This window comes from Mustelus asterias, chromosome 6 (genome assembly GCF_964213995.1).
Source record: "Mustelus asterias chromosome 6, sMusAst1.hap1.1, whole genome shotgun sequence".
NCBI classification, from domain to species: domain Eukaryota; kingdom Metazoa; phylum Chordata; class Chondrichthyes; order Carcharhiniformes; family Triakidae; genus Mustelus; species Mustelus asterias.
In genome coordinates, this window is record NC_135806.1 from 82,591,879 (window position 1) to 82,604,050 (window position 12,172).

General features: G+C 43.0%; 1 protein-coding gene across 1 annotated transcript in view; it reads right to left on the minus strand.

The window, feature by feature from the left end:
* Positions 1-12,172, minus strand: part of LOC144494959 (aminopeptidase Q-like) — a 129,715-nt gene that overhangs the window by 17,563 nt on the left and 99,980 nt on the right. Inside the window, exons 13-15 of the mRNA XM_078214628.1 lie at positions 11,469-11,524; positions 9,834-9,981; positions 7,642-7,730 (exon numbers count right to left, since the gene is read on the minus strand). Coding sequence (XP_078070754.1) covers positions 7,642-7,730; positions 9,834-9,981; positions 11,469-11,524 — 293 coding nt within the window. The remainder of the gene's footprint in view (positions 1-7,641; positions 7,731-9,833; positions 9,982-11,468; positions 11,525-12,172) is intronic.

Sequence of the window (12,172 nt, forward strand, 5' to 3'; positions counted from 1 at the left end):
CCTAAACAGGATCCAGCCCAGCATACCATTGGACTTAGCACTGGGTGGTACGGTGGCACAGTGGTTCGCACTGCTGCCTCACAGCGCCAGGGACCCAGGTTCGATTCCCGGCTTGGGTTACTGTCTGTGTGGAGTTTGCACATTCTCCTCGTATCTGCATGGGTTTCCTCGGAGTGCTCTGGTTTCCTCCCACACTCCAAAGATGTGCGGGTTAGGTTCATTGGCCATGCTAAACTGCCCCGTAGCGTCAGAGGGTTAGCAGGGTAAATAAGTGAGGTCATGGGGATAGGGCTTGGGTGGGATTGTGATCGGTGCAGACTCGATGGGCCGAATGGCCTCTTTCTGCACTGCAGGGATTCTGTGATGAAATTATTTTATATAAATTAATATATGGTTTACCTGCAATCTTGCGCTTCATAATGTGCTCCTACATCAAATCTCTTATTCATTAAAAAAGCTTAATTGGTTGCAAAGAGTTTGAATTATCCTGAAACTGTGACAGGTACTATATTACATAGAAATACACAAACAACAGAAAAGAAAAAGGTTTTTCAGCCCAATTGGTCCAAACTGGAGTTTGTGCTCCACATAAACCTCCTCCCACCTGACTTCATTTGACTCTGCCAACATATCTTTCTATCCCTTTCTCTTTCATGGATTTATCCTCATGTATTCCATGGAAATCATGTTCATAATCTGAATGAACTGCTCCACTAATGAATGAGCCTTGAACCCCTTTGCAGTGCCATATGGCATTGAGGAACATGGTATACTGTCTAGTCATGTAGTAACCCATTCGGTCCTACCCGAGACTGTGGGCTCTGCATTTCAGCAATTGTCACTGGGGTATGTACCACAAGCAAAAGCCCTAGCTGAGGGACTGGAGTCACTGTAGAAGATGAGGAAGCCGAGATGCTTTCAGTGCCCTCATTCTCCTTGCCAACGTCCAAAGCCTCGGGTTGGCTTTCAGGTGGGTTAACTGGGCCTGTCACCGTTGTACCGCCAGTGTGCTCAATGGAGACTGCAGCCAGGAGTTCATCTCTAATCCTATATCCCCTTTAAGATTGTACTTTAAAAAAATATCACCTGTGTCTCCTTTCTAATAAAATGCATGACTTCATATTTCTCTGCATTTCTGGGTTTCCTTTGGGTGCTCCAGTTTCTTCAGTCCAAAGACGTACAGGTTAGGTGGAATGGCCATGCTAAATTGCCCCTTCATGTCCCAAGATGCATAGGTTAGGGGGGATAGCGGGGTAAATGTGAGGGGTTACAGGGATAGGGCAGGCTGTGGGCCTGGGAAAGAAGCTCTGTCGGGGAGTTGGTGCAGACTCAATGGGCCAGTTGGCTTCCTTCTGCACTATAGGGATTCCAAGATTCTATACATTAAATTTTGTCTGTCCTGTGTCTGTCCATCTCACCAACCTATGTTCTCTTGAATTCTTTCACTATCCTCATAACAACTCACAATATTTCTTTTGCCTCATGTGAAAATTCTGCAATTGTGCCTCTTGTATCCAAATCTAAGTAATTAATATATATCAAGAAAAACATGTTCCTAGTACCAACACTACTAGTTGTACAAATTCCTCCATTCTGATTAATTGTTTACCATTACTCTCTGGCCAGAATTTTCCAGCCATTCAAGCCAACGGGACTTTTTGGTCCCAATACAATAAACAGAGATTTTGCTGAGCGCCAGATTCTCCATTCTCGCTTGCAGCAGCGGTGGGGCATGAACAGCTGGAAAAATCATAGAATCATAGAATCATAGAAACCCTACAGTGCAGAAGGAGGCCATTCGGCCCATCGAGTCTGCACCGACCACAATCCCACCCAGGCCCTACCCCCACATATTTACCCGCTAATCCCTCTAACCTACGCATTTTAGGATTGTAAGGGGCAATTTTTAACCTGGCCAATCAACCTAACCCGCACATCTTTGGACTGTGGGAGGAAACCGGAGCACCCGGAGGAAACCCACGCAGACACGGGGAGAATGTGCAAACTCCACACAGACAGTGACCCGAGCCGGGAATCGAACCCGGGACCCTGGAGCTGTGAAGCAGCAGTGCTAACCACTGTGCTACCGTGCCGCCCAAATCCGGACAGTGTTTCCTGTTACTTAGCCAACTTCGTATCCATGCTGCCATTGTGTCTTTCTTTCCTTGGGCTTCAGCTTTGCCGACAAGCCTGTTTATATGGCACTTTATCAAATGTTTTTTGGAAGTCCATGTATATCACACCAACCATATTACCCTCATTAATCCTTTATTATCTCATCAAAAAAACTCAATCAGGTTAGTTAACTATGATTTATCCTTAACTTATCCATGCTGGTTTTCCTTAACTACAGCACATTTGTTCAAATGACTATTAATTTTGTCTTGGATTGTCATCTGTAAAAGCTGCCCCACCATGCATGTTAAACAGTCTGGGTTGCTAGGTTAATCCTTAAACCCTTTATTGAGGCAGGGTGTAACATTTGAAATTCTCCGTTCCTTTTGCATCACCCTCATACATAAGGAAAATTATTAGAATATGGCCAGTACCTTCATAATTTCCACCCTACTTTCCTCAGCACCCTTGGATGGATTTGATTCAATCATGGCAACTTAACAACTTTTTGTAGAGTAAGAAACATACACACAAACAATAGTTATGTTATCCTAAAAACAACAGATTTTCTTTAAAATACACTTACGTAAACATCAGGGTCAGATTGGTGCGATCCTAAATGAGTCCAGGTCTTAGATAAGTCTTCTCTTAATTGAGATAAGACAACTGAAAACTACGCTATATACTTTGTCATAGTATAAACTAATTTATTCTTTGTTTGAATACCCTTCATTTATTTTTAAGTGGATTTGAAATTCCCATATATTTACTTGTAGGAAGATTAGTTGATATGATTTATTTTACACTCTGTAATATTGTAACCATTGTTATGTGATCCAATAAAATGTTAAGTGACCATTATAAAAAGTTGTAGTCTGTTTGTAAAGCCTCAAAATCCTACATTTTCTAGAATTCGTCAGTGAAGAATTTCTGTTTTGTTGACTTTTCAGAGAGGTAATTTCTGCTATAATTTATACCATGTATATTTTATTGAGTTATCTATGTTTAATCTAAACACTTTTGCAGCAGAGGACTTGTTATTTTATGAGCATGTCTATACCTAACATTGCTGACTAAGCTATTACAATGATTTTCATTTTTTCTCAGTCGAGGATTAAGGCTAATGTGAAATATAACACAAGTAGACACAAAATAGAACTCCTTTTATTCAACCCCAAAATTTGCCTCTGTCCATCTTTCTCAGAAGAGCACTTGCTTCTGTACCACATTTATTTCTTTCTAAGACCACCTGTCCTGTGGCTTCTTTCAGTGAGATGACAAAATTATTGCCAATTTAGGGATCGTTTAGTATCATTGCCCATGTGCCTGCAAAATTCAAAACTGTTCAAACTCATTCTTTGCAGGGTTTTAACACTTAAGCATATCTTTGTCTTATAAATCTGTCCTGAATTCTATAGTGCATATGTCTGGCAAGTATTGGGTTAATATGGGACTGTGTACAGTACCACTCACGTTGGTATGTTAGAAGGCCCGTATTTCCCATGTGCTGAGTTTCAAATTGCATAGGCATGTACAATCTTGGTCAATTTGGGATTTAATTCCCTCAGCAAGCTGGATAATTATTGGAGAGGGTGCAGCCCATCTGTGCCTGCCGACTGAAATATCACACGAGAGCACGGTGACATCGGGATACGTGCCTGACATCATCACATGCTATTTAATGAGCTCCTGGGTCAGGTGTGCGTCCGGTCGGTGGATGTAAAATTCTATCCATGGTGCAGAGGCCAGCTTGTCAGGCCACAACAGCATAAGTCAAGAGAAACAATACCTGAACCAGCCAGCAGAGTGACTGTGCCAGCGCAGTGGAGAGCGGTGAAACCAATGTCCTGCAAGTACCGCCCAATGTTTTCAGTGCAACAGAATTGGACACAATGGCAAACTGTACAAGGCCAAGAACTCTGTAACACACGGAAGACCAAAATCCATGAAACTGAGACTGCCTACCCAGAAGACACACAGGCATGCTTCATGAGTGAGGTCAAAGATCTAAATTTTCCATTTTGAAATGCAGACATTTCTGTCAAAGGCCATCTAACAAATTTAAGATGGAGCCAATGTGACTATCCTGTTGCACAGAAAGACCTCTGGCTTCAAACAATGGGCGCATCACTTTACGGGCCTGGAAAAATCTGGCTTCCAATCATTGGTATGATCTTAGAACCACTGAGGTTTGGCAGCAAACAGATCTTTCAGCTGATGTACATCATCTGCAGTCAGTCTTTCTCTCTCGAGCCAGGGTGCCTTCAGGGTCTTGGATCTTCTCAAGATGGCAGATGATGTCAAGACAACAATGTTATTAACCAAACAGAACTGCATGTTCCAGAATACTCAGACAAGGAAAAACTGACTGGGATTTTATCGGAGATATCTTCAGTTTTTGTAGAGAAGGTTTGTCCATTCTTGTTACAGATCTCAGAAAACCCTCAATGGTCAGACCAGTCAACCACACAAGAGGTAACAATGACACCTCCAGTGGAAGAGATGAAATAGAGTGATCAGCAGTCTGGGAAATCTCTACTTCTGACCCCAACAATTGTACAACAGGTCAACACAGCAACCACTGTGCGTACACTGCAACTTCCAGCCAACATGCCAAAGGCACAAGAGATGTTGGAACCTGGTGGCAGTCATTCATGGCTGACACCAAAAAGCAGGGATGGGTGTTCACGAAATCTTCTCAGCGCAACAGCCACATCTTCTCAGCCACAGGGGACATTGAGATGATCCACACAACCATAGAAAAAGCAAAAAAGTGACAAGGAGTTGAACACAATGTTTGTCTTTCCCGAAAGAAACGGGTTTGAGTAGCAACAACTACCAATCAATGCAACAGCCAAACTGACCAAGTTCAGTTCAACAGGAAGAAATGGAAGAAAAAAATAAAATCAAACCCAGATATCAGCTCAATCTCCAAACCAGTAGGAAGAACCAGCAATGACCGAGCCCACCATTCCTCCAACAGAACTACAAACAAGATACGGAAAGGTTATAAGGCCTCCAGATCACTTGAATTTTTAAATTCAAGGACTTAAAGGGAGGAGATGGGTAGTGCTAATGTAGTCATGGTGATAGTGTGAAGTCTAGTGGCACAGTGGTAACATCCTTACCTATGGACCAGAAGTTCGGGGTTCAAGCGTAACAGTCAGAACTTGTTGGCCATAGAAGGAGCGTTCATAATGTAGTTCAACAGACTGATAATCAGCCTGGGAATCCTTCCATCGCTTCCCCAAAGAGGAAAAAAGTGTGTGCGTGAAGATATGTTAACAGAAAGTGATAATGTAGTATTAGTAATAATGCAGTAATAGTGCTAAGGTAGTAGTAGTAATAATGTAGTAATAACAATGTATCTGTATGGGACTGAGAACAATGTGTGGTATGCAGTAAACTAGTATCACTCCAAACACATTGGATAAAGATTTAGGAGGAGGTGTAGTATAAGGGTCTGGTACTTGGAGGTATACAGCACAGAAAAAAGGCCCTTTGACCCATCATGTCTGTGCCACTCAAAGACAAACCACTTAACTATTCTAATCCATTTTCCAGCACTTGGTCCATAACCTTGTATGCCTTGCCATCGCAAGTGCACATCTAAATGCTTCTTAAATATTATGAGGGTCTCTACCTCTACCATCCTTTCAGACAGTGAGTTCCATACTCCCACCACCCTTTGGGTGAAAAAGCTTTTCCTCACATTCCCTCTAAGCCTCCTGCTCCTTACCTTAAATTTAAGCCCCCCAAGTCATTGATCCCTCAACCAAGGGGAAAAGTTTCTTCTTGTCTACTCTATCTATGCCCCTCATAATTTTATACATCTCAATCATGTCCCTCCTTAGTCTCCTGTGCTCCAAGGAAAAGAACAGTGTATCCAATCTCTCTTCATAACTAAAATTCTCCAGCCCAGGCAACATTCTGGTTAATCTCAAAGAACAATACAGCACAGGAACAGGCCATTCGGCCCTCCAAACCCACGCCGCTCCCTGGTCCAAACTAGACCATTCTTTTGTATCCCTCCATTCCCACTCCGTTCATGTGGCTCCTCTACACTCTTTCTAGTGCTACCATATCCCTCCTATAATGTGGATTCCAGAACTGCACACAATACTCTAGCTGTAGCCTAACCAACGTTTTATAAAGTTCCAGCGTAACCTCCCTGTTCTTGAACTCTGTGCCTCGGCTAATAAGGGCAAATATATCATATACCTTCTTAACCATTTATCCACCTGTCCTGCTACCTTAGGGGACCAATGTACATGCACACCTAGGTCCCTCTGATCCTCAGTGCTTCCCAGGGTACTGCCATTAATCACGTACTCTCCGGCCTTATTCATCCTGCCCAAGTCATACTCACACTTATCCAGATTGAGTTCATTTGCCATCGATCAGCCCATTTGACCAGGCCATCTATATCCTCCTGTAATCTAAGGCTATCCTCCTCATTGTTTACCACCCTACCAATTTCCGTGTCATCTGCAAACATACTGATCAACCCTCCTACGTTCAAGTTGAAATCATTTATAGCAACTAAAAACTGCAAGGTCCCCAACACTGATCCCTGTGGGACCCCAGTGAACACTGTCTTCCAGTGTGAAAAACACCCCTTGACCATCACTCTCTGCTTCCTGCCACTCAGCCAATTCTGGATCCAATTTGACAAATTTCCTTGGAACCCACTCACTTTTACCTTTGCTATCAGTCTTCCACGTGGCACCTTATCAAAAGCCTTGCTGAAGTCCGAGTAGACTGTCCAAGTTAATGTACGACTGAGTACTGCCCACACAGTGACGTAAGAAGGCACCTGATCCAGGGTCAATGTGGTTTTGAGCAGAGACGTGTAACGACCTAAGCATGGAGACAGCTCCTAGCTTGTACCCTTTTCTGTACATGTGTAAATAATTCTAGTAGCTAATAAAGACTTCCAATTAAACTATAGGAGCCTATAGAGACTTAAGACACAGCTCAGGGTTTTCTGGCCTCACTCCCCACCGGGATCTTCTGGTCCCGCCGAAATTCAATGGAATTTTGGTGGGACTGTCACATCTCCCACCACAGCGGGGCAGGAAAATCCCAGCCGTACAGTTCTGTCACTAACACCCCTCCCAACAATCTAAGTTAAAGAGATGAAAGTCTGATTCCATAGACAGTTCACTATATTTCCCATTTATATCCGTTTTCCACTGGGTATCATTGGTTAGCAAGTCGAAGCCAGAATCCTGACTTAAATTTCACTTCCTTATCCCAGTCAAGCTCGGTCCTGATCCAATAACTCAGCACGGGCCAGGAAGCAAGTGGGCAATCTTCCTGGTCTAGACTGCTGAGTACCATACTGGAAGGTGCAATTAGATGCTAAGACACCAGGATAGGAACCTCCTTGGTGCCATTTTAACAGAGTTGGGAAAGAGTACAAGTAGTAGATTGGGTGGAAAATAAATTGTATATCTAGCACAAAATAAGAAAATGCTAAATTAGTTAGCTCAAAATCAATGAGCAGAAAATTGTAATACATACATGGTGCTATTATGAATATTATTGAAATCTTCATTCATCAATTTCATCTGATAACGATAAAATGGAACAAATCGGCTGAAGATGTATTTCTGGAAATAACAAATAAGTTAATTAGATTATAAAATGAGAGTATCGGTAGTACAAATTATTCAGAATTTTCTTCAGTAGAATCTGATGCTTTTAAGACACTGAAGCTCATGCAATCTGGTTAACAAAACATCAGTTTCATGTAAATAGGCGAAACACGGACACGCAAAAAAGCAAAACACAGCAGCTGCAAAAATACAAAACAGAAAATGCTGGAAATACTCAGGCAGCAGGTGCAGAGAGGGAAACATTTAAAAGTTGTTGGAATTTTATGCAGAGGTAATGGTCCCTTCCACCAGTTGAGAATTCAATGGCGAATCTACCATTTGCTTGCCAAGGAAGCCAAACAGTATTTTATGTTAACAGGCTGTTAACTCCTTAGGGTCATGACTTTGACCCTCATTAGGGGGGAAATGTCTTGCCTCCAATCAAATAGCCGGCAACTCCACAATCCTAGGAGGCCAGCTAGGAGTGTTAGCGACTGCTGTGTCAGAAGTTAGTCACAACAAGGAACAGCAATGGACAATGAATAACTAGATAAATGGGAAGGCTTTGCCAGGGCAAGTTGGGTAGTCTCTGGTGAGGGAGGGGTGCAGCAAGTGGGAGGCCAAGCTGGGTGGACAGACGGGTGCTGCCTTGCCCCAGTGGGGTGGTGGTAGAGGGGGAGACTGTGCACAAACAAGAGAACCTCACCCCAGGTCCACATCAAGGCTGCCAGTGTTTACCTTGCATCCTTGCCATATTGCATGGACAACTCCTGCCACTGGTAAAATACAGTGGTAGGAGGTGGCTTTTAAGGCCATGATGTTAGCACCATAAGGGCTACACTCACCCCACTGGCAGGCAGGTCACTCAATATCTAACCCACCTCTGGTAAAATCCCAGCGGTAGTAGGTAAATGATGAGCATAGCACCCCTGCCATGCCACCTGATTTCATGCCCCCCCCCACCCCCCCACCTCCCAGCCTGCTCCCAGTGGGGGGAGGGGATGTTGGGGGGGATGTTGGGGGGGGGGGGGGGGGGGGGAAACGTGGAATGTAAAATTTGTGCCCAATTTTCAGATCGATAACAGGGAATTGGAGCAGGCGACGGGTGGACAGTGAGAAGGTTCGTTGACCTCGGGTGGGATTTTATGGCTTCGGGATGAGTGAGGCCAAAAAATACCACCCACTATGTTTAGTTCCCTCATCTGAATCATTAATATATATTCGGAATAGCTTGGGTCCTAGCACTGATCCCTGCGGTACCCAGTAGTTATTGTCTGCCATCCGGAAAGTGACCCATTTTTTCCTACTCTTGGTTTCCTGTCTGTCAACCAGTTATTTATCCGTGTCAGAACATTACCCCCAATCCCATGCGCTTTAATTTTACACACTAGCTTTTTGTTCTTTGCCTAATTTGACAGTGAATTTAGACCCGGTAGTTGTGGTGGTCTTTGTAAGGACAGATTCTCTTCTCATTTCTCCATTCCTTGAATCTTACACTGTCCTCTTCAGTTGCTCATGGAAGCCTCCCATTTTCAACTGCACATTGTCTTGTGTCATCATCCTCTTCCTCTCTTCACATTGAAGGAAAATTAGAACAATCAGCTCCTTCAGAAAGTTCCAACGTCTTAAAATATGGTCAGTTCACCTTGATGATATTCATTACCAACCTTTCCTCCTCCACCATCCTGAGAATTTCTTCATTATTCCTGTGTTCTTTCCAACAGATTTGTTCCATCCTTCTCCAGAACCCCATTTCATAACTTTCTCCTCTTTGGATATCTGCTTTTCTGAAGGTGCATGTTTCAGTCCCGTACAACAAGACATTCCAAATCACAGTCTTGATCATTCTTTTCTTAGGATCACTACACACTCCTACGTTGAATAATTCTTTAGACCCAATGCAGTGGTGTGAAACTTTGGTAACAGTATAAAATACAAGTGATGGCTCAGCTATCCTTTAAACTCCTTCCTAGTTTTCATTTCCATTAAATGCAAAAGTTAAAATCACCCCTAATGAAATTAAAGGAATAAATTATGTGGAAAAGGTTTTTAAATTACTACTGCAGTCACATTGTTTCAAAACAACATTAAACATGCAATATAGGAATATATTAATACCTTATAAAGTCCATATGTATAGGTGGCCCTTAATACTGATCGAAGCTTCTCTAAGTAAACCAGGGCTATGAGCCATACTTGGCTGTGCTGTTCCTTGGCAAGGTAAGTGGTTGCACTCAGAGCAACTTTGATGTCAATATATCCAGTCCTGTTAGATAGCAAAAAAATAGTAATTTTGATTGAAAACGTGTAATGAACCCAAAGGTTCTGGGTAAAGAAGATCAACTTTAAGTTTGTTGAGCCTCCTCCTGCTCATCATCATTTATTTAGGGACTATTCCATGATAACCAACAGTAGCCTCCTGGCACAAAAACTCTGCAACCACCTGTAAGCCAGACATTGGATTCTGCTGGAATCAGGTGAGAGCTGGGGCCTGCATATTAAAATGCAGCCTGGGAGCTTTGGGCTTCAAAATGCAAACTTGTTGCTCACACAGGCCCCTTGCATGACTGACTGTGTTCTAACTTAATATTGGGACCAAAGTGTTCAGATTCCATTGATGGACAATCCCAGTCTGTTTATGACTCCACAAAATGAAAAGCGATTCACTCAGTCACAGGAACTGCAAAATTATTTTGATGAAGGTTGAAAATTCAAACTTATGAGGAAAGTACTTTAAATAGGTTAGAACAATACATTTATCAATATATTGATGTTCCTTCCATTCATGGCCAAAAACAACAATCCATAAGATTCAGGAGATGTTGGAAATAAAAGAAAACCTCGCAAGTATTTGTCAAGAACCTGTGTTTTTTGGGGGGGCGGGGGGGGGGGAATTTTCCCCTCCCATTTTTGGGTATGGGTTCAGCCGCAGGGATGGGAAATCCCGCAGGAGTCCCAAAACTTGGTATGCCGGCAGAATTTCCCATTTTGATTGTTATTACCCCAATCAATGATGGAACTGGAATCCTGATGTTGAACATTGGGACTCCCATTTAAATATCATTATCAGACCTTCATGCTTAATAGTCTCCCACCCTTCCCCCCCATATTGCCTCCCCCCCTCCCCAAGTTACATTGGCGTGCCGATATGATTGGACAATGTGAATCATGATAGGTCTTCCATAGTGTACACCGGGCAAGTAGGACTCACTGGAGGTATGTGGGTGAGTACATCCCTTAGGTGGGAGAGGGCCATGCCCAGGCAGGATTCTGCCCTCCTGGAAGTTCCTGGACTGCCTGGACAATGCCAGGGGCAGTGCCAGGGAGCATTGTGTGTGGGGGGATGGTTTTGAGTGGATGTGTACTCCATGGTGGGGGCGGGCGGGTGGTTCCATAGGGGGGGTTTCTATTTTTATTACTTTACAAACTAAGTTGTTGTGGGACGGGCCATGATGTCGTGGGACCCACCCCTTAACTTGGCTTTTCAATGACACTGAAATATGGCAGATGAAGTCACCCTTGGGGGTGTCGGCTTCACACACCTTTTTTCCCGGTGTTCCTAATTACGCTAAGCCTTTCATATGCTAATCCCAATAGATAGGATAGATAATTTTTCTGAAATTGACTTGATTATGCTTCATTTATAATTGGGACAAAATCTCTAATGATAAACAAAGCTTTGAGGCTCCATTCACACCTACAGAAAAAGCTAAGAAGAATTTTTTTATGCTTCTGTTTTGACACATTACTCACCATTCTAGGTCAAATGCGTCGCTGATTATCTGTGCTCTGTTAGCAGGGGGAATAACCTACGGAAGATGAGCTCTCAGAATTAAAGAACAGTCATTAAAGCAATGTAAGAGTTTATTACAAAGAATTTTTATAATTTGGGCTTTTCTCCAGCACCGTGTTCATGCTAATTTTGCAGAGCAGAATGGACAATTCTGCTCTGCAAAGTTGACTGAACACAACCTCCAACAGGAATAATAACAGGCCTTGGAAAATGTCAACAACGGCCTCTAATGGAATTGTTGGAACAGAGAGTAGTGTTTTTTTCTCACCTCTACCTATTGGCCTGTCAATCAAAGCAATCCAGCTGAGACTTTTTCTTTAACTCTCATTCAGTTTCAGCCTCTTTTTCTCAAGTTTGAAAAGTGGGCAATTTTTAAAAAACTCTTCAGATCGTGACACTTAAACAGATTCCATCTGCCCTTCAAGAGTTTACATCATCTCCATTAATTTGTGACCCTTTCGTTGTGGATCGAAACACTCGGAGCACCAAAATGGGATCTTTTTGAATTCAGCAATAGGGTCAAATGGCCCTGTGAAATCTGGTTTCCCTCCTATGTGTGTTGTGCCCACTCCCTTCCCCTTGCCAGCTAAAAGTGGGTCTGTCAGGAATGAGGGCAGTACTTCTGCATCAGGATCCCTCCCGCCTGTCAGTTTGAAAGGTCTGA